Here is a 22,474-nt window from a genome sequence, read left to right on the forward strand (position 1 = left end):
GGACTAGCAGTTATTGGTAGTAAGGTCAAGCTGAGAATGATGAAGTTTATAGGTTCAGGTTCAGCTTCATAACATTTGTCATGGTTCTAACAGAGATATGGATTTCTAAGGAGCTTCTGTTTTGTTCCAAGTAGAACTTAATCATCATAAGACAAATTATCTTTCCTTTCACTTTATTCATGTTGCAACTCTCAAACAGTAAAGTTTACATCACACACAGGGACACTGAGATAGTGCGTCTGTCATAGATATGACAACATTAAAATGCAACAGTGAGAGACAATATGGAAGATCAGCAGAAGGCCTGTTCTTTGGAAATGTATAGATGGTATGGTACTGTTCTCTCCATGCCTGCAGCATCATATACACAATAACAACAATAACTTAATGTACAATATTTACAGGTAATACAGAATTAGTAAAGTGAAAACACAAAACGGAGACATTCAGGTATGTTCTTATCAAACATACAAAAAGAATAATCCAAATCAGTGACGTATTTATTATGGGAGTGCACATAGCAGAATTTTCATGAAGGTTACACTTAATTATATTTATGTGATACTTTAAAACAGTCAGTACCTCTTTATGGTGCTCTGACCCAAGATAATTATCATTTGGATGGCCGACAGCAATGATTGTAGGGAACAATAAAAAGTGACACATGCATTGTTTTGTTTTCTAAAGGTTAAGATGTCAACGGAGCGGCATGTGCAAGAGACAGAGAGCCCGTGGATGAGTTGATATTAAGGAATGTACACTCGAACATTATAAACACGCTACGAAAATTTCAGAAAAGGTTCTCTGACAAAATACAAAAGGCCACAAAGCAGATACACATAATGTATATTTAGAGAAATCTTCAATGAGAAAAAAACATTTCCTCCATTCTCTTCTGCTGACAATGCTACTATATTGGCTTCATTATCTCAGCGTAAACCATCTTCAGCCCTGACCATACATCAACGCCTTATTCTAAAATATGCTCTTCATTACTATATTAATTAACTTAAAAAGGCAGGGGGAAAAGTAGAATGTTGTACTGGGCCTGATCCTATGGTTTCAGGGGATGTTTTAGTTTGTATGCTAAAGTGAGATTCTACCCAGTCAAATGCATCCACACAAGTCAGCTGGAGCCAAAAATCATTCACATCCTGTTACAAAGCAATGTCGTTAATCCTGTACGGAGCAAATCTCACTGTCCATTAACACATCACACATCACTTCACACATGCATGCATGCACACAAACATCTCTCAGAGAGCAACCAAAGTAGAAGCTGACCCTTCCCATTGGCCCACAATTTAGGGGAGTAAAGGTATCCTGTTGGGATGTATGGCTATGGTCAATATCAACAATACACAAATATTTCAGGTAATATACACATCTTCAACTAGCACTCCAATATCAACAGAACACTTCAAAAATCAAACACAATCGTCACACACCGACTACTCTGGAACAGAACACAACAAAATCGATGCAAATCTTTTTTTCAGTGTAAAGCGTTTTTTTCTCGTCATTTTTCTTTGTTAAGAAATCTTTCTAAGGTTTCATAGCTTATACCATCTCTGTGTCAACATTCTCACATCTAACATACCTTCTGACAGCAACTATAATACAACTAAAACTGCAATAAAAGTCTGATAGTAGAAATCTCTAAATAAGCAAATCTGCCTAGGTATCTACAAAAACTGAACATGTTGAGCATGTTCCACTCCAGATCGTTCTCTACAGTACTTCAACAGTGCAAAAACATTCAGATATTAGCCACTAGGATAAGTCTAAACGGATCTAACACTTGGCTAATATTAACCCTCTTTCTCTCCCGTCAGCCCGACATTCAGATTTGATTATACTTGCTAAACTCCGACATGATTGAAACATACAAAACAGACAAAAGATGGAATTGTGAGAAGAAATCACCAGCAACAGCAGCATGTAAGCTTCTGTATACCTGAAGAATACATCCCAGGTTATTGCAGCATCTTTAACACGATTGTGATCAGGGATGCTAAGAGGCCAGTTTCAGTCCCTCTTGAAATGAAAGCTGTATTTTGCATGTAGCAGTGTGTTTTCTGGACCCATTTTCTGACCCATCATTGTTTCAATGATGGAACATAGTCTTTGACATTAAGCAAGTACAGAATCCGTAAAGTGTCCAAACCAGCATAGTTAGCTACAGTTAATCTAAAATAAAACCTAACACAAAAACAAAACTACTTTTTTTTAAGTCATTTTGGCAACAGTTTTATAATAGTGCTTGAATGCGCTAACCCTAACCCAGCCACAAACTGTAATATAGCTATTTATACCTCCCTTCAGCAAGCAGAAGGGTAGCAAGTAGAAAAAAACAACAACTGAAAAATCAGCATTTGATGAAAATGATACTTGGTCTTGATCAGCACGTCCTTGCTGTGTTTAGATGTACAGCAGATACTGTACGCTCCCCCCAGCTACTCAACATTTTGTGTAGAGTTGTGTATTGAAAATTTGCAGCAGCCCAACAAAACGCTATCTGTTTATGTTTGGATAAGTACTGCATGTGGGTATGTGACTACTTGGCAATAATTGCTCTTGCATGTGTTACGTCAAGTGAAGGGAAGCTTCTTCTTGGCAAAAAAAATACCATATTCAGTGCCAGCAGCAAAATCCTCTCACATGGACGAGAGCGCAGACATTCTTTTTTTTCCCATGTCCAACTCTGGTGCAAGTTTAGTGTTGGGGATGTCACCGCCACCGTGCTTCTGTTCAAAACATGAGATGAACGTTCAAGCCATTTGGAGCACAGACTCTGGCGGTTCAGTGAAAACTGTAGCCTTGCGGTTTTCTTGCGAAAACTAAACCAATTCTAAATGAAACCCATGACGTGGGTGCAGATTTGGTTTGTTGATAATGTGCAGAGTGCAAACGACTGACATCATATCCACACTCCAAGAAGCAGCGGACGACTCTCAAACACAGAGTCCTGACTGCAAAGCTGTGAGGCGGCGTTCAATGCACTCCTTACCTGCAGAGAGAAAGAGAGAGAGAGAAAAAAAAAAGTAAAAATCAGTGGGCGGGTCGGCTTGACAAGTCATGTCCACGCTGTGGTAACATGGGTTTCCTCCGGGTGTTACGGTTCCTGCTTCAAAGACATGTGGGTTATAGTTCAGTTTTGTATGCGTGTGTTAGCTGTGAGATAAACTTGCTACCTGTCAAGAATGGTATATTGGTGGTCCACATAGTGGTGGAGTAACATAGCACACCAAACTATGGAGACCTGGGCCGACAGACGTGCTTACATTTGCTAACACTGAGGATGTCTTCCTGTTCAGTGAGCAGCATCGACAGGCCCTCCATCAGCAGGAGAGCTTTATGGTAGCGCAGGGCTGATGCCTCCCCCTGATGGAACATCTCATCCAGTGCAGCAGCCTGAACCTGAGAAGACACAGTATGCAGTTTAATTAGCATCTGTTATAATTAGTGAATATTTATGCGACCATAGAGCACATATATAAGTTAAGAAAGAGAAAAGAGGAAAGAGGGGAAGGATATTTTCACCATACACGCACTTAAGTTGCTTGCTAGAGCTCATTATATGCTCAGACACACACAGAGTATCTGAATGATTATGCTGAAGCCTGCTGGTCACTAACACTCATCTCCTTCTCCCTGCTTCCCACCTGTCTAATTTCTCCTCTGACTTACCATCTGCACAGTGTGGCTGAACAGCAGTCGCTCAGCCGTGATGGAGGTGATTTGGTCCATTAAACGGTGCTTCCTGGAAAAGAAGCGCTCCAGGCGGGTGCTGAGTGAGCGGCAGGATGCCACACTGGATTTGTACAGCTCATTCAGCCTCTTCACTACTGTATATGGGATGGGGAAAAAAATGTTTTAATACACATATCATCTTAACAAGACTCTGCACCTTACAAAATGAAATGTGTCATACCTTGTTTGACTGTAGCAGACGGGTAGAGTTTGCCCTGTTTAACTCGCTCCATGGCTGTGTGTAAGGCAGTAGACAGGAGTTCTGCAGTCTTAAGGTAGAGAACCAGCTGTTCTGCATTACTGAGGAGAGAATCAGACAAACACACACTGCCTTTAAAACTATACTAACAATACAATGTTTTAGTTAGTTAGTTAAGCAGATTTATGACATCACAATCACAGACATCAAAAGGAACAAAACATGAAGTCATCTGTTAGCGAGTGGCACCTTCCTGTGAAACAACACCCGACATATGAATTCAAATCTAAAACTCACTTCCAGTTGTTTACCCAAAAGCCACAGTTTCGAAGGCCTGGCATGTCATCCTCATCTTCACCCCCAACTCTCCCTCCAATTCTCACTTAATTCATTTTTTTCCTTGTATTTACATCATCATGTTTTTGTTCGCTCTGGTGCAAAAATGCATTCTAGCTTGTGTTATACCAAGCAGCAGAAATGTTGACATAATTTAGTCAATACTCCTGAGCAGGCTTAACAAATCTGTCAACTGCGACATGAAAGTCTGACTTGACAGATCTTTTTTTTTTTTTGCTAATTCATCTAATAATACAAAAACAATTTGTCCCTAAGGTTATTATTTCTATATTTTACACCAAATAGGGCGCACAAGCACGATCAATAAAAGACTCACAGCCACAGCAGATATGGCCTTACCTCCACTCTCGACTCAGCGAGCTTATCTGATCTGCTACCAGGCTCTGCTGCTGAAGGAGGCAAGGATGGGAAATGTCCTCCAGCTCCCCCATCAACGTGGCGCCGCGGGCTCCAGCCACCTCCATCAGACAGCGGGCGAAATCCAACGTGAACCGCAGGCTCTGCACAGTGTCTGTGTGCTCCTGCTGCACTCCAGAGACAGGAGGTAATTTAGTGTTAGAATGTGATTTTGCATTCAGTCTGCATTAACGAGGAGACGGGTCATTCAACTCATTTTATTATTCCCCCTCTCAAGATTCCGCCTGAGGCTATTTTTCCCCACAGTGACTTGAGCTAAAGACACTTCAGCTAAACTATGCACTCTTCTTTATTCTTCTCACAGTCCACGCTCTCCTGAGGGATTATTCATTTCGAGATTTTTGTTTAGACAACAAAAGGAGTCATGGCTGCATACCTAAACAGAATACACAGATTCTATGGGACGACCTTTTACGCGACTTTCCACAGGAGTGTTATTAAACCTGCTTCTCACCTCCATCAGCGTCTCCTCGGGCAGCTCTGGAGCCTCAAAGGTTATTGTACCGCCCATGTTGGCTGTGATGGGATCAGTGAAATTGTAGCGAGGACTAGAAGACGCCTCGAAGCCTTCCAGATATGTTCCTGTCTGTGGGTAGCGGCTTGTGAAGGACCCTGCTGGGCTGATTGAAGTGAATGAGCCTGCCGGAGTCAGAAAAAGATGATTCAACATATCTAATCTTTTTAATATTAAATACATAACTTGCATGCGATGCATTTCCTTTGGTGCACAATAAATTATGTCTACACAACAATGGATAAATGCATTGAAATAACAATGGATTGCATTTCTACCAGCCATACTGCTTGTTATTTTTGGCAGTCACACGAGAGTCATGTGAATTTTTCTTTTTTAATAAATACTCTCAGTGCCAATTATCAATTTTTTTCCTCAATTAATTGCTGTGTAATTGGAAAGCCAGTCATTTTGGTAATGATTCCCCAGAATGTAACTGCATCCCTCCACAGGCTTCTTTTCAATCTTGGCCAGCAGACAATCAACCTTTTATAGTTATCTCCATTTAATTAAGTTTCCACATCACGGCAAATGAGTAAAGTAATAGCCTCCCAGTGCTTTATGTTGTATGATGTGCAGGGCGTAATATTAATGCTGCTGTGTTAGTGGAATTTGATTCCCGCTGCCTACAGAAGGGATTTGTATTTAGCTGTGTTAGCATGTGCGAGCGCTACCTGAGTATTTCCTCTGTCTGGAGGTATGAGGTGGGGTGCTGCCACTGGGAGGAGAGCCCACAGTGAAAACCACCTGTGCTGGGCTGCTGGAGCCAGGTGCAAGGCCTCCCCCAACACTGGGGGGCACTAGAGGGCAGAAAAGAGCAATGATCTTTTAATAAACACCAAGAAGCTGCAAGACTGTATTTTATTATTACTGTAAGTGACAGAATTAACTGCAATAGCAACATATTAAGCATTACGTATTATGTTCTCTTCACACTGATAGCTGGAATCACAAATATTAGAAAGTGTTGCTATTTTAAAAACAACTGTTGCTCTAATTCATTATGTCTTGCTATTTTAAAAACAACTGTTGCTCTAATTCATTATGTCACACACACACACACACACACACACACACACGTTTCTGTCAAATCAACAAACATGCCTACCTGTTATATCTATGGCTTTTTCAGAGGTAAGGTTCTCTGTGCTGCCTCGGTCACCCACAATTCCGCCTGGTCCAAAAGCAGCCATGAGCAGCATGTCAGACAGACGACCGGCACTCTGAGACCTGCGCCACGGAGACAGGAAACAGAGACACAGAGCAGAGGACATGGAAAGAAAGAATGCGATATGAATTAGTCAATAATCCTTGTTTAATAGTTATATCCACTCCATTAGGTTCATCATCCTATTCCTGTCTTGTCTTTTTTCAAACACTACAGAATTAACAGTTTCTACAAAGTAATGTAATCTTTTTCTTGCTTCATATTCAAAAAGCTTCATATAACAAACCAAATCAATGTAATAACGGGTAAGTAATGTAAATGTAAATTTAAAACCAGCAATGCAGGAAGATTAAGATGGAAGAACACACATCTCCAACTCTAAAACAGTTTGTTTTTGCACCGGTCTATCCTGAATCTGTAGGCAAACAATTCCTTCTGGATGTACAGCAAACATAAAGAGAAAAAGCAGCAGCAAAAACAATCTAACCTTCCGAAGGCCTTGGTATCATCATTCAGTCTGTGGATGCAGTGGCCAGGCTGGGTGACCTGTGTAGGTGCTTGCTGTCCCAGGTCTCTGGGCTCTGCTGGGGCAGTCCTGCTGCAAGGGGAGCCGATGACCAAACCCTGCTGCGTCAGGAAGGTCACGAGGTTCGGAGAGCTGGGAGGCTTTGGGAATTCAAATGGAGGGATGGTCTGAGGAGAGGTGTACCAGAGGATTGTTTAAACTGCTTGGTAGTCTATTCCTGTTCTGTGTTTCGCACAGAGAACACGCACACACATAAACACACACACAGAGCTGACTCACCCTGGAAGGGGAGCCTAGGATGGTGGGGAGAGGACTACGCTGCATCAGCTCACTGAGTCTGGGGGAGGAGTGTAGCGGGCGCATGGTCATCAGGCCCATCGAGGGGGCTACCACCGGGTCTGAGTGCTGCTTCCTGATCTTTTGTCTGCCACCGCCACTGGCACACTCCAACAAACAGGGGGCACTGTGGAGCCGCGTTCCCAGTCCGGTCGTCTGTGGGTGTTGATGAGAAGTCAGCCGGGGTTCAGCGTGCTGATGAGCTGTGGGACATCAGATGGCCGGTCAGAATATTTCTGCTTTTAGACAGCAGGTGGCATCGCAAGACAAAACAACAAAACAAAACATCCTCAAAGACACAAAAAAAAGTCCTGCTGAACTCTCCTGCTGCCCTGCTGATGAACACGTCCAGGCAGCTTAAGGGACTGTGCCAGCAGGAGGCACAGAGGAACAAAGAACAATCAATGGTGAGAAGGAGAGTGTTTGTGTACGTAGGAGGTTGGTTAATTTCCTCAACCATTAACTTTCAAAACCACTGACCAGGATGACTCAGACAGATGATGGCAAATGCTAATGACAACCTTGATTTCCCTCTTTCAGGCACCACCTAGAACATGCCAATTGCCTTTTTAGGGCTGCATCTAATAATTACTAATTGCAATCAATTGTTCTGTTTTTTGATTAATCGATTTGCCATTTAAGTCGCTGACAAAAAAAAAAAAAAAAGTGTAAAGTTCCAAGAGTCTTCACATTTTTTTGTTCCGTTCAACTAAACCAACTTCAATTTACAAAAGAAGCAATCAATCATCATGTATGAGAAGGTCAAATCAGAGACTGGTGAGTATTCCCACTTCATTAATCACTCAAAGGATTAATCAGCATAAGTAATCAATCTTTTAATCAACTAATGCAGTAGTCGTGACACCACAAAGACAAAAGGAGGAAAAAAATAACTTTCCTTTTTCATTTTGATTTAATTTGAAATTGAAATACTAAATACCTTAATTTTAAATTTAAATAAATATCTGCACTGGATTTTTATATATATATATAGATATATATATATATTTATATTTATTTATTTATTTAAATATCTGAGCTAGAAAATTGTTCTTTGGCTCAAAATTGGTCACTGTATCTACATCTTCAATTAATATTTGGACACAAAGTCAGAGAGAGAAAGCTGTGATTCATGTCTGTGAATGCTTGAGTTACAAAATGAAGACTAGCCTCTGAGCTACCTTGAGGGAAGGGCTGGAAGGGTCTGGCGCCTCCCAGGGAGAACCTGCGGTTAGTGGTGACTGCTCCCTGCCCGTATGGTGGTGAAGGCCCGGCCCGAGCAAAGCCCAGCGAGCTTCCACTGCTGCAGCGGCGCACTGGTGTCGACAGCCTAATAATATAAAAGAGGTCCAAGTCCAAGTTAAGAAATGTAAATACAACTTTACATTTGTTGGGACTCGTGCATGTGTGTGCAGACCTTGGTGAGCCATCTGGTTTGGGAGAATGGAGGTTCTGCTCGATGCGCTGGTAGTTCTGGAGCTGAGTGGGAACTGGGATAGGCAATGACTGACCATGGTTTCCATAGTTACCTCCTGGGAACTCACTGGGCCTGCCAACAGCAGTGAGAAGAACACAGAGTGCCAAGGGAAATGGACCACAGAGGAGAGAGTTAGTTTTAACACTTTTAACAGCAAATATTTTGGAGAAGAGATCTTCTGTTACTGACGACGCTGCCAAACTTGTACAGTGTTTGTAATGTAAAAACAAACATTACACTGCGTGTGAGGAGAACATGATCTGAGGTTAATTAAAGACTACATTTGATAATAAAGAACTAAAACTCCTCAATCAAGTACTCCTTCTGCCATGATGAACTGTTACTATATCTTACCTGACAGGACTTGGAGACCCGCTGTTGGAAGGTGAGTGCGGTGGTGTTTTGGCTTGGCTACACAGACCAGCAGAAGCCAGAAGGGAGCTGATTGAAGAGGAGAAGAGGAAAAAGGAGACGTGTCATCAGGACGTTATTGTTTTGTAAAGGAAGACAGCATGTGTTTCATTTTTACTCTAAACAGCACGGCCGATAGCTTGGCGTCCGTTATTGTTGTCTCAATATCATCGATATGCAGAAGCGGAGAGCCCCCGCAGGCCTAGACGTAAACATGTTCCACCTTCAATGGTCAGAGTAATATTACAATACAAAATCAGTTTTATAAAGTTAACTGAAGTGTTCCTAAAACAGCCACATCTAAAAAATGTGTCAAAATATGCAATTTAAAAATCTGAATCAGTCTGAAACTGCTGCATCTAGAATTGCATATGTGGGATAATGTTTTGCAGCTTTCTCGAGAACTGCTCATCTAAACTACTTCACACTTTAGCACTGCACTTCCTTGAGTCCTCAGCGATACATCTGCCAAGGGTGAAGTGGATTGGATGAACGTTAGTTGAAAAATTGAAACACAGACACGGGCAACGATTCCTTCCATTTTAGTTAGATTAGATTGAATTACGCCTAGTCATTTTACCCTCCTTTATCGGGTGTATTCTGTAACACTGTCACACAACTACATTACATTAGTGTAATGAAATACAGGTGATGACAGTCTATGAATAACCAATCGTTGCTTCTTACCCGCTATTCATCAGGCTGTCCGGCAGCACTTTACTCTCACATGTCAGTTCCCCCGCTGGAAAAGCAAAAAAATAAAAAATAAAAAATTACATTCAGGATACACAAATAATTAACATTAAGAACATAAACTGAAAAGAACAACAGAGAATGAATGTCTAGATAGAGTAGAGCTCTGGCTTTGAACGCCACATAAATGCTTGTCTATGAACGGAATAAAGACAAGATGACTTCAAATACTTCTACAGTAATTCCACAGTGCTGGCACCAAGAGTTATGACTATGCACAGCTGTATTTGACATTTAGGTAGGGTTCCCGTGAAAAAAAAAGAAATGTTTCCTTACTGGTGAAGTGAGCAGGCACCATGACAAAATCATCTGTGTCACAGGAGGAGGAGTTCTTGCTGCTGCCGCCCCCTCCAGACGAGTCCTTGAGGAGAAAACCAGCGGCTTCCTGGGTAGGGGAGGCCAGAGCTTTGGCACGCAAATGCTGAACCTCAGCAAGAGACTGCTACAGACACAGGATGACAGAAAGTAGTAGATGAACAAAAGAAAAAAAGCGAGAAAGAAAAGACAAAAGAGCAAACAGTGAGGATAACGCCAAATAGTCTTGACTTGGTTGGTGTCTGACTGCACATAAAAAAACCCCCAACGCAGCTGCATTGTTCAGGTACAGACAAAGTAGGAATAATAAACACAAACCGGTGGTGAGGCGAGGTGAGAGGTGGAGGAGCTGCTACAAGAGCTGGCTGATGCAGAGCTTGGGAAGCAGGTCATGGACACAGTAGGAGTTGCTGTAACAAAATGCAGGACATTCTTCATTAAGACAACTCAAGGATGCGATTCGGTGAGAAACTCTGAATGTAAACAGAAACAGTTTACAAGAAACCTCCACAAGACACATATTTTATCTGAACTCTATGGTGTGCCTTGCAGACAAAAAATACTTTTTTTTTTTTTTTTTTAAATCACGCGCACATCACTATGTAGCTGGCTGTCACAACTTCTAAATGGAATAAAACTACCATTTGGATGGAAAAGGAAAGTTTTGACATCATTTTAATGTTTTTTTGAGGGTCACTTGTCGATGTAATGTTTATTTACCTATGTGTACGTACAAGACATTTTGATGCATTAAAACTTGTGTGATACAGATACAGTCCTGAACTTATGCCTTATTTTTGCAATTATCCAACCAAGCTCTAATAAGAAGCGCATTGTTTATTTGTACTTACTCTTTTTCATGGATGAGCTAGCCTCCAGGAAAGGATGACAAAAAAACTCATCTACCAACACAGGAAGAAATATAATTAGGTGGAGGTAGTGAAATCAACATTTCCGACATTAAGAATCTATGCAGCAGTACAAGATGCAAATATGATGACCTACAGTGTTATGTCACAGATACACAGATCATTCCTTATCAAACAGAAACATTTACAATAATAGTTGTTGTATCTGTTGTCTGACTCTTGATAACTGTTTAGAGAATGCTAGCTTGATGTTCTCTAACCAAAGTCCATGCGGTCCTTGTGGTTGCGCTGCAGCAGACCCAGCAGCAGGTGCCGCAAATGGCTTGAAGTCTCTCTGGGGATGCTGCAAACAAATAATACCACAGTCAGTGTGCGTGTGCTGCTGTGCAGAGAATAATAAGTTGATTAAAAAGGTACAATACAACAGAACAGAGCTTCAAATTGATCTGTCTGTATTAAAGAAAATGAAAGATCTTTTGCTGTTTGTTAGTGTGGGTGTAAACATTCCTGAAAACGGGACTTTTAGGTAGGCTTTCATTAAGTAGCCATTAAAAAATACACTGTGGTGTAAATGAGGCTGCTGAATAACTGTCGGGGGCTTGTCATCTCTAACAATGTTGTAAACTAACTGCTGTTCAACTGTTAAAACAACCCAGCTGGCATGGCTGTAATTGGCAGCATCTCTAGAAGGCTTCTTCTGGTGACAGATCTAAACAGCACTGCTGCAACACAAAGACATTCTCTAAGATTTCTATAAAGCTTCACTTTTCAGTTATTTCTAAAAACAAATTAGCCACTTTTAAGTCTTTTAGCAAAACATCTGTTCATCACATTAAACACAAACATGCTGTCATATCGCCATAACTTCTTACTTGGGGCTGAGAGTCTTGTTCTTTTCATAAAACAGCCGGAGTTCCTGGGGACTGCTGGCCTAAAGATGACAAAACATCAGAGAGATAGTTAAAATGTCAGTACACATATAGTCACTGCACAATATGCTGTCAATAACTTAAATGATATGTTTAATGACATGACATGTTTTAGCACGCCTAACATGTTAATGAAGCAAAGAGTAAAGCCACTTGGCCAGTTTCAGAAATGCTGATGGACCAGTTTAGATAAGGTTGTTATGAAGTTAGGCATTTCATCTTTCACAGCATCATGCAAGTCAGCTGATGCAGATTGTTGGGTTCATGCTCCCCTTCCTCATAATCTGGTGAGACCACACAGCCTGTCTGAATACTGAGTACTTACTATATTAAACTAGTTATTTATCCATCCATCAGTTTGAAATCACACTGAAATATTTGCTTCGTTTTCATTAGCTTGAGCAAAATAACCAGCACAGTTATGTGCATACTGTTCACATACTCTTAACCTGGTAAAAATAGATTACTATTAAAGAATGCAGATGAGCAGCCGGTCTCCAAAACAACGCCACAGATCCGACCATTACAAAACTAGCAATATTCAAAAAGAAGCAACAGATACATTTAAACTGAGGCCTATGTGAAAACACAGTTGACAAACAAGTGTGTAGTGTGGTAAGACAAGTCAAGAGGGACGAAGAACCTAGTGTGGAGTAAGTACTGCAGTGTTGTAGTTGGCAGAGACAAAGTAGCTGAAGTAGCAGCTGCTGGCCCACCCCTAAATGACAGTGTAATTAACTGTGTGAAGCAAAAAAAAAAAAAAAGCTTGAGAATGTAGTCCTGAAATCGGCATACAAACTGGAGTGTGTTTACCTGAAAAGGAGCCTTCCCGGTCAGGCACTGAAACACGATGGTTCCTATGCTCCACAAGTCTGCCTTTGCATCATAGTTTTGGGACATAATGACCTCAGGAGCCTAGTGAGGAAAACATAGTGAGACTGTGACACTTGATGACCAGTTAATGAGATGATTAATTGTTTCACAGATTGTGTAATTAAAAAGACTCTGGTCTGAGTGAAAAACAAGTCATCACCTTTGATGTTGCGTGGGTTTAACAACCAGCTAAAACATATGAGAGTATGTTGCAGTTATGTTCCCTCTTATCTATAAAGTAACTGCTTACCATGTACATGGGAGACCCACACAGTGTTGCTGCCATCATGTTGTTCTGAAGGTACCTGGCAAAGCCAAAGTCCGCTGCAGAAAAAGCAAGTAGGGGAGGGAAAACAAAAGAGGACGTGTTAACATTTGGTGCTGGAAGCGAATGCAGAAACTATTAGATTTATGTATTATATTCACACAGAAAATGAATGAACAAAAAAAAGAATGTTCCAAAGGCAAACTGCAGGTTTGTCTGTCACACCTTTTCAAAACCAATAAAACCTATACATGATAATACTCTACCAACAGAGGGAGATCTTCACATCATCTATGTTTACAGGTGTGATAAGCACTGTGATGCAGCATTATCACCCAACAACAAATTGCCGCTATCCAAAGCAAGCAAACTCAATCAACTCAACAAAAGTAAAGCGTGCAGCCTCTTTACCAAGTCAACCAAATGATTTATTATTTATTATGGATATGTTTATGTGTCAGTACCTGCATCTATGTAGGTGCAATGAGTGTGTGTTTGTTTTGTTTGTTAGCAGGTTTGACAGACTGACACAAGCCCTCAGACTTTACCCCCACAGGACAATCACGTCTCTCCAGAGGAACGGGAATTAGTGGACTTAAGGATTAGCAGAGTTTCCAAACAGCTGAACAACACACACTACGCTCTTTGTACTTGATCATGACACTTGCTTGCTGTTACACCAGCGTCATCTTTTGGGTCACACTGACGAGACAACACACATCATGTATTTGTGAGCAGATTCTCTCTTTCACTTTTCAACTGTGTTTAATCAGAAGAAGACCGCCAACACGGCTGAGGCAAAATGTGAAATTCTATATATAATCTAATCAATTTCATTGAAGAAGTTTAGTCTTACAACCCCAGTGTGATAACTTACCTTAGGGAAATCATTATCGGGTCTTGCTGCAGTAAAAGTGTCTGTAAAGAGCTTGATTACAGCACAGGGATTTCCATGAGCTTCAATTTGTTTTTTTACTACTGTAGACGGTCCTGGTACTTTCTTATTAAATCCCACAAACTGTGGTCTCTTGTGTGAATGTTTTAGCCCTTTCTTATTTCTGACTATGTATCCAAATGACTAAATAATCATTGTATATGTCAAATAGTCGATTTCGGATAATTATCAACCATTTGTTTATTTGTTTATGTGCATCTATAAACCTCCTAATCATTTTCATTGTCACACTGTAGCATTTTTTTAAACACTACAATGATGAAATGCGGAACATGTTTGCAGACTCCCCAAAACGTCAAAACCTACCGATCTTGATGCAGGTGTTGTTGGAGTGCGACTTGCGTCCTGGTGGGTTGGAGAGCAGAATGTTCTGGGGTTTGAGGTCCCTGTGGATTATGCCTTTGGCCTGTAAAACCCTCATGGCCCCTGCAATCTGCTGCAGGAAAACTCGAATAGTGTCCTCACTCAGCGTGCCTTTGGCTTCAGAGGAACATAGAAAAGGTACAAAAGGTTAGTCAACAACAAGTTAACTTTGGAATACTACTGTAGGTGTGTATGCATGCATGTAGGTACAGTGCATGTAAGTTAACTGCTTATGTAGGACACATAATGGGGTATAGTAGACAGATAGGGATTGCATGACCCTGTTTTATAGATTCTTAAATCTATGCAGATCCCACTAGTTTCCCTGAAACATCTTTGAGTCAGACCATCTCATTTTACCTCTAAAAATATCTGCAAGCTGTATTTTTTCTTCTCTGCTGTCTCACCTCATCACATCACCCCACAGTCACCTCCTGCTCTCTGTCCCTTCATTCCCTCCAATCACCTCCTTCATGTCAGGGTGGTACAGTATGGTTCTATGTTAGGGTCCCTCCCTGCCTTGTCTTGAATTTCTCTCGGGCTCCACCTCCCTAGCAACAGAATTTCTTTTTAAAGCCAGGCTCTGGCTCGACTTGGGCCAGGAAAAAAAAAAGTTTTGTTCATTAACCACAGTGGGCAGTGGATCCAAAAACACTTTTCCTTAACCATGCAGGCAGAGACTATTATTGGATGAGGTCCTCTATTTAAACTGGGTACCTGACATGTACAGCTATAATTTGTCTGCAAACAGCTCACGCCTGACATCTTATTTCCAACTCCAGCCGCACTGACAGACAAATCCCTGTTTTTTGAAAGCTCTGTAATTTATGAAATGTGGCAAATCTGGACAGATTTGTAGATTTTATTTTAATGTCATCATACTCCCAGCGTTGACAAAATGAGCATATTTGCAAGAGGTGGTGTACTTTATGGATATGACTTACGCCTCACATATGACAAGCCAGGACAGAGACGACAGGGAAGTTTATCTGCTTACTTAGTCTGTCTATTTTAAGCGTTAGATCCTCCAAAGTTCATGAAGCACCAAATTTATCTTCAGGGCCCTAGATAAATGGTTACTTCCTGCCGCCTTACAGGAAGACTACAAAAACACGGCTGACCTGAATGGCAGCCATGGGGTGTATATTTTACTGTAAAGCTGTTCCTTCCCAACTTGCACTCTGTCAATCTTCCCTGTAACAGAACTGAAAACTAATTCTTCCTCTTCTACTACTATTTGATATCTTAACTATCAGTTTTTGTCCAAAGATCATTACTTTAGGAACATTTGTTTCATTTTTGAGTGTTGTTTTGTTTATTTAAATGCCTGTTTTGGTTGCTTGCAGCATTTTCAACCTAGAAATCAAAGATAATTCTACCGTTGGACATTGCGAGTTTATTGCATATTGGTCTTGTTGCACTTACAGTGTAGGTAGTCAGCAAGGTCGCCCCCATTGCAGTACTGGGATTAGAAAGAGAGACAGGAAGGCAGAGAGGGAGATGAAAAGGAATAACATTAGGAAACGCAGGTAACATCAAGGGCTGACATGTGGCTATAGTGAATAAGTATCTGATATCAGCCGGTCTCTGAAGGGACAAGAAATCGAACGAGATCAAAGCAGTGATTTGCTGAAGAGTGATGCGTTTCCAGATTTATACCCTTGTTCTCATTCCCAGCATCAATATGGATGAACCCCCGGAAAAGACAAGGGTGTGTTATGACAAGTGAGGCCCTGAAAGGTTGCCTCACAGGCCATTTCCTTTTCTTTGATACAAAGATAAGCCCGAAATGGCCGCAATAATAAACGGGACGTGTTTGAGATATGCATTGGGTATGGTCTGCTTCTGTAATGCCATTTTTAACCAGCAATTATCATTTTCATGTTTTATTGGACTGCCATATCATATGAAATTTAGAGCAAAATACTAAGCTGTGTAATCACGGTTGTGGAAATCATATAAACTGTGAATGTTAGACTCCTCCAAATCTTCTTGCCAACAACAATGAAGTTATGTCTGAGCAGGCTTTTCTGCTTGGCAGGCGAATATGTTCAAACAATCTTACATTGTATCTTTGCAACTCACACTAAAAGAACAACCAGGCTGATGAAAATCAATAAAAATATCAAGTATTAAAATTCTGAAATGGGTTATTATGTTAGCAGAACAGGAAGAGGCATGTCTTGCAATGAATGACCAGTATGTATGAAGCATAATGTTGAAACACATGCTGGACTGATTAAACCTGAGTTGTATGTTGTTTCCTTGTATTAGCAAAGTGAAGCAGTAGTTGCATCACTCACACACATTATTTTACCTGTGGCTCATCATCAGATAATCAGCATCAAGCCACAGCAAAAATGATGTTGACTGGTGACTATTCACTCCCTCACCCCAAACCCCCCCTCGCACCCACCCACCCCCACCTTTGATGCCTGAGGACACAGCTAATTATAGCCCGGGTCCTGTCAGTGCTGCCTACACAAGCAGAGACAATACAGCACTGAGCAAACAAAGCCAAACATCACAGCGAGCTTACCTCCATTACCAGGTACACTGAGCTGGCAGTTTCCTAAAGAGAGAGGGAAGAGATAAGGGGGGGGGGGGGGGGACAAACAAATGTCAGTGGCAGACACACACACACGAGGAACAGGTGGTACAAGCAAACTAAGCTGCTGATTTGGATTGGAGAAATTTAAAGGGTTGCAGAAAATGAACTACATTAACGGCTGGGACAAAAAATGTTTTGTGACAAAAAAAAAAAAAAAAAAAAAAAAAGAACGCAAGTGAGAGGCAGATGTCAACAGATATCAAAGCTCTGCACAGTGGTAATATTATTTTGTAAAACTAGATCCCTGACTCATGCACCGCTGGACTTTTAAAAATGAAATGAGGCCTGTCCTTTTCTGTGAATCTTTCATATAATAAAATAAAAGCATTCTTGGCGAGAAAGAATCAGCGAGAAATTATGAAAATGATCTGCTCTGTGACATTAATACTGAGCCAAAAAAGAAAACAGACAAACAACACGGCCTGCCTGAAAAGTTCCTCTTATCTCGTGGCTACAGATGACTGCAGTCTTTCACACTGACATGGTCTCAGTATCTGGTTGAATCCACCAGTCAGAGGCCAGACTGTTTTCTAAAGTTCCGCTGAGTCAGACATTTTGAAATTAGTTGCCTTTGGCTTTATTGGAGATTGACAGTGAACCATCTGGTTCCCACAAGCTGTCCCCCTGCTGCATTTATCAAATAGTAGCGGAGCACCACACCACGCCAAAAGGTTTGGCATTACGTTGACAATTGATCATAATTAGCAGATTCATAGTGCTATGGTTTGATATAAAATACTGACAGCACCAGGTCAAAAATACTGACAATGCCAGGTCACTGTTGTTGTTGCAACTATTTCCTGTTTCACAGGGCGGAGCTTCCTCAGTAAACAACACAGGCACCTTCTGTTCCTCCATGAATGAAAATGTCTATCTAAATAAAACCATTATTTTAGTCCTGCAATTCACAATGATATTATTGTTTAACCTGCCATTTACGTTCTCCTTTATTTGTGTGATCTAGAAAAAGTCAAATGTATTTGTTATAGAAAGATATAAAACATAGAAAAGCGACATACACTTGAGAAGACAAACGATTAATCAATCGCCATCTCTGGTCAATCTATCTGCCGTTTGCTCTTGCTCAGTACCAGCTGAGAAATAGGAACTTGTTGCGTTGCTAAATTTTTTTGGTGCTGTGGCAGTTTACCTAGAACTACAGGACACTCTAAAACAATTTGACTATGAGACTGATTTGTTTAAGAAAATCAGATAAAATGTGAAAATAAAAGCAAGCGCATCTCTCTGGTGTCCAGTGTTTGGTTTGGGTTCAGTTTCCTCCTGACCTAATTAGATAGCTGCACGGTGAGATCCCCTGCTCAGAACACCTACACTGTCTGCTGCTGTGCAACAACAAACCTGTAATCTTAGCTCGGACTATCTTAGATGCCCAGAGCGAGGTGCCACTGTGAGTCAGTATAAAGATAAAACAGTAGAATATGTTTGAGTTCTGCACCTGTTTAAAAGGTCATGCAAAATCCACATTTGCAATCAATATAAAAGGGGTGACTGTGCTGGTGTGTTAGCAATTGGCAGTGCTCAGCATGTGTGTGTATGCAACGCTGGACATGGCATCTTTTTTAGAATCTTCTTTGCGGGATGACTAAGCCCCTGTGACAAAAGAAAGATAAGGGCAGAGGATGAAAGGTCGGCTTAAATCAACAAAACAAATCACAGGGTCTGGTAATGAAGCCTAAAAGCCTAATAAGCAGTTTCCAAATATGAGATTTCATATTAGCTCAGCAATGCATCAAAACTGGGAGCGAGGGGAGACTGAAACGTGTTTGGTTATCTATGACAAGACACAGTGGTGCAACAGGATGGATGTCAACATTCCTGAAACACTCAGGACACCCTTCCTTGGCGTTGAATTACTACCACTGTGAAATATTTGAGTCTGTTGTCACAATTAGCATAATCTGTGCATTTTTAAACCAGATGGCGGTGTGTTATTCATTGACCAAAAAGACAAAAGGAACACCTGGTGAGTTAAAATGTATTGTGTCGGGGCAAGAGGTCTAAACTCTCTGGCAGGTGTTGCCACAGACTGATTGTTACTTGCCAACAAGGCGAGAACATCACTGTGACATTGTGTGTGGATTCTGTGAAACACTGAGAGGTCGAAACTGGTATTTATATTTGCAGTTGTATGGAAGCATAACACCTAGTCTACACCTTTGGCACCGGGCTTGTGAGAACAAATGCTTGAGGCAAGTATAAAGTTAAGAAACCAGACTTCCTTGAAAGCCTTAATCAAGGAGACCAGCGGGAACAGAATGTAAAAACAGGAGATGAAGCTCAACAGGACACAAAGAGAGAAGTATTGACTGAAACCATACAAGGATTTGCTCTACATGGAAGAGCAGAGGAAAATGTGCCTCAACAAGATAAAATGGAAAGTCTTTAGAACAAACAGATGTAGCAAAGCCTCATTTGCTGCATCTACGGAAAACAAAAGTGTTCAAGCTGCATTAGACAGAAGTGGGTCATGTGGAACAGACAACGACCCATCTGCTCTAGTTTGTGAGCGCTGACTGACGAGAGAACTGGGACAATAAAAGGTGTGATAATCATGTATGTAAACAGAAGCCTTGACACAGAGCAGTGAGCTTGCTCCTGACATGATCAATAGGCCGTTTGTGAGCGGATTTTTACATACCTGAAAGTCCAGTAATGCAACTATGTTTTCATGTTTCAGTTCCTGCAGAGACGACACAGATAATCATCATTTGTTTACATGCTTCATATATCAGATATATTCAACATATCATTTCCCTGAGACACTCCTATGTACATAAGAGATCACACATTACTCGCGGTTCACTCTAAAACATGGCACATCTCGAGCTATCTAATAAATAATGCATAGCACTTTGAAATATCAGGGTTATGCATTTGATAGCAGTATTTCAGACATTTACAACTGCTGGTGTGGACAGAGAGTGTAGATTTGGCCCAGGTCACTATTCTAACCTGGTCTCAATCAAATGTGTGTTTATACAAATGTATATGTGTGTCATGTTTTAAGCACATAAACTGTAAAAATCCTAACAGCTGGAAACCTGTGAACTCTTGGGAAAAGAGTACTTCAGACTTACCTTGAGTATTTTGATCTCTTTCCCTAACAGTGTCTGGGATTTGGCCAGGTTCTTCTTGTTTATGCACTTTACTGCCACCTCCCAGTCATGTTTCTGCATAGAAAAAACAAAAAAACATTTTCGTTTGGTTGCATAAACAAATGCAAAAGCAGTATGTGTCTCTCCGTTTTGTGTATTTATATATGCACACTCAAGTATATAATTGCGGCCTATTGTTGTCTGAAGATGTGCATGTCCCCCTCCCCTTCATACTGGTGGTTAAAAGGGTTCCTTAATTGGTACTGATTACTTATCATCTCTGAGTCCTGAGCATGTAATCAGCCAGGAGGTCTGGTCACTACAATAGTTCTGTAGAGTCTTTATTTATATATTACACTTCCTGCAACCAAATGCAATGTCCTTCACAATTTCTGACTCTACAGCATATTTAAATGTATTGTTGCAATGCATGTAGATGCTATTATGCTCTGCTGAGGATGAAATGTGTCTGTGTGCCAACCTACTAATGACGCTACATTCATTTGTCTCAGCAGATATGATACATTACATTAAAAGGTGTGTACTCAAATTACTTTAAGCTTTATAGCTTTTCATTCCAGGAATAGGACATGCTTATTAATGGCCTTAGTATGCAGCTTTCTAAGAAAAAATATGCCTGATGCTTTACATTTAACTTGATTATGGTCGTGCATCATCTGCATTGTACCTACCTAAAGGTACAGATACTCATAGTGCCCTTTGAGGCACTAAGAAAAGGTGTAGAGAGTATTTAAGAAGTGTTACAGCATTTTATCCATCAGCTGCCTGTTATTTGAAGGGGCATCCTGCAAGAGCTACCAGGCCTCTTAAGGCCGTACAATGAAAACAAATACAGCAGATGGCCAAAAAAACAGGCGATTCACGCCTAACGGTCCAACCAAAGCATTCAAATTATTTTTCATATCGTCAAATGTTTGCAGCAGAATATGATTTCAGCAGGTAATATCAACAGTAGACGTGGGTTAACACTCACCTCTCGGTTTCTGCCTTTGAAGACGACAGCAAATGCGCCATGTCCTATCAGGTCCTTCCGACTGAACTCAAATTTCCCCACCGTCTCCATAATTGTCCCCAAAAGTCTTGATTTTATACTACTTATCCGCGGACAAATGGCCAGGAGGCCTCAGGACACCCTTGTTGATAGCAAGTGCACCTTTCTCCTCAGTCAAGTAGGGGCAGCAGCAGCAGCAGCAGAGATGTTCACCCCCTCTTCCACTTGCCATGGGCTGCCTTCCTGACAACAAGCTGTCCTCCTCTCTCATGTTCGCACGCATACGTCTCGGAGTTTAAACTCCTAACAAAGGTGTGTGCTGGTTTCCATCGCTGACAACGCGGCCGACACGAAGTTAGCTAACTTAAACCAAACCCCGGAGAATCGGACTAGTCTTGTTGTTGCAGCTATCTCTGAGGTGCCACCTTAAAAAAAAAAAAAAAGCAGCTCGCTGCGTTTTGTTTATATACAGCAGAGCTTCACTTCTGTCGCCTGGAGCGAAACAACCGCTGACTGTGTGCTAAACATACATTAATTATGTCTAATAACCAGCAAAGACTGCGAACAAGTCCAGGAATCTCTTGTAAGTTAGCAGCCGAGTCGCCGAAAGTCACAGCATCGATGGTCCCAACAAAGCAGACGGCGTCTAGTCTCTGCAGCAGTGCGCATGCGCAAGGCGACTACAGCTGTAGGCTTGACGTCAGAGGAGCAGGTCGTAAAATAAAAGTGTTTGTTTTCGCTTTATTGGACTAGTTTAGAAACGGAGATGAGACATTTACTCTTAATGTTAACAGTGTGGAAATAACTGAGACACTGCATTTACATGCGTGCGTACATATGCGTGTATTGGACAGTGTAGGCGAAAATAAGCATTGCCAAAATACAAAACACGACAAAAAAATATATGTAAAGTACTACACAGATACTTACTTTATGTGTTTCAGTTTGTCACTAGATACTGCTGTCTAGAAACTTTAATGAATCACTTAAAACCAAAAAGTTTTTGGAATTTGTCCCACATCATTAATAAGATGACTCACTGCTTTTATATTAGGAGGGGATAATACCGTGTTAAGTTTTAATTGGTGATCTCACAATTAGTTTTTTTTATTAAACTCTGCACCAGGTGGAGATAAGGGCTATCATAATCATCATCATCATCAACATAATCATCATGATTATGAAAGAGGATATAATATCTAGTATATTAGATACTTATATCACATATAAAATATATCCAAATTGTGCCAGTAAT

At 41.0% G+C, this 22,474-nt stretch overlaps 1 protein-coding gene across 3 annotated transcripts; it reads right to left on the reverse strand.

Moving 5' to 3' along the window:
* Nucleotides 1–482: 482 nt before the first annotated feature.
* On the reverse strand, nt 483–21,880 carry ulk1b (unc-51 like autophagy activating kinase 1). Of its 3 annotated transcripts, none has more exons than XM_019258415.2 (27): nt 21,202–21,880; nt 20,190–20,282; nt 19,751–19,792; nt 17,020–17,052; nt 15,906–15,942; nt 14,424–14,597; nt 13,148–13,221; nt 12,838–12,939; nt 11,968–12,026; nt 11,356–11,438; nt 11,078–11,128; nt 10,545–10,636; nt 10,188–10,350; nt 9,846–9,900; nt 9,102–9,188; nt 8,688–8,819; nt 8,452–8,600; nt 7,214–7,473; nt 6,896–7,101; nt 6,349–6,470; nt 5,915–6,040; nt 5,181–5,365; nt 4,649–4,833; nt 3,935–4,053; nt 3,691–3,848; nt 3,285–3,420; nt 483–3,010 (listed from the first exon to the last, which is right to left on the reverse strand). In XM_019258415.2, the coding sequence occupies exons 1-27, from the start codon at nt 21,289–21,291 to the stop codon at nt 2,955–2,957; spliced, it is 3,069 nt and encodes a 1,022-aa protein (XP_019113960.2). In that variant the 5' UTR covers nt 21,292–21,880; the 3' UTR covers nt 483–2,954. The 3 variants fall into 3 exon arrangements, with proteins under 3 accessions (XP_019113960.2, XP_019113961.2, XP_010730566.3); XM_019258416.2 differs by having other exon boundaries at nt 6,896–7,074; nt 10,188–10,353; XM_010732264.3 differs by having other exon boundaries at nt 10,188–10,353.
* Nucleotides 21,881–22,474: the final 594 nt, after the last annotated feature.

Source organism: Larimichthys crocea, chromosome IX (genome assembly GCF_000972845.2).
Source record: "Larimichthys crocea isolate SSNF chromosome IX, L_crocea_2.0, whole genome shotgun sequence".
Classification (NCBI taxonomy): Eukaryota; Metazoa; Chordata; class Actinopteri; family Sciaenidae; genus Larimichthys; species Larimichthys crocea.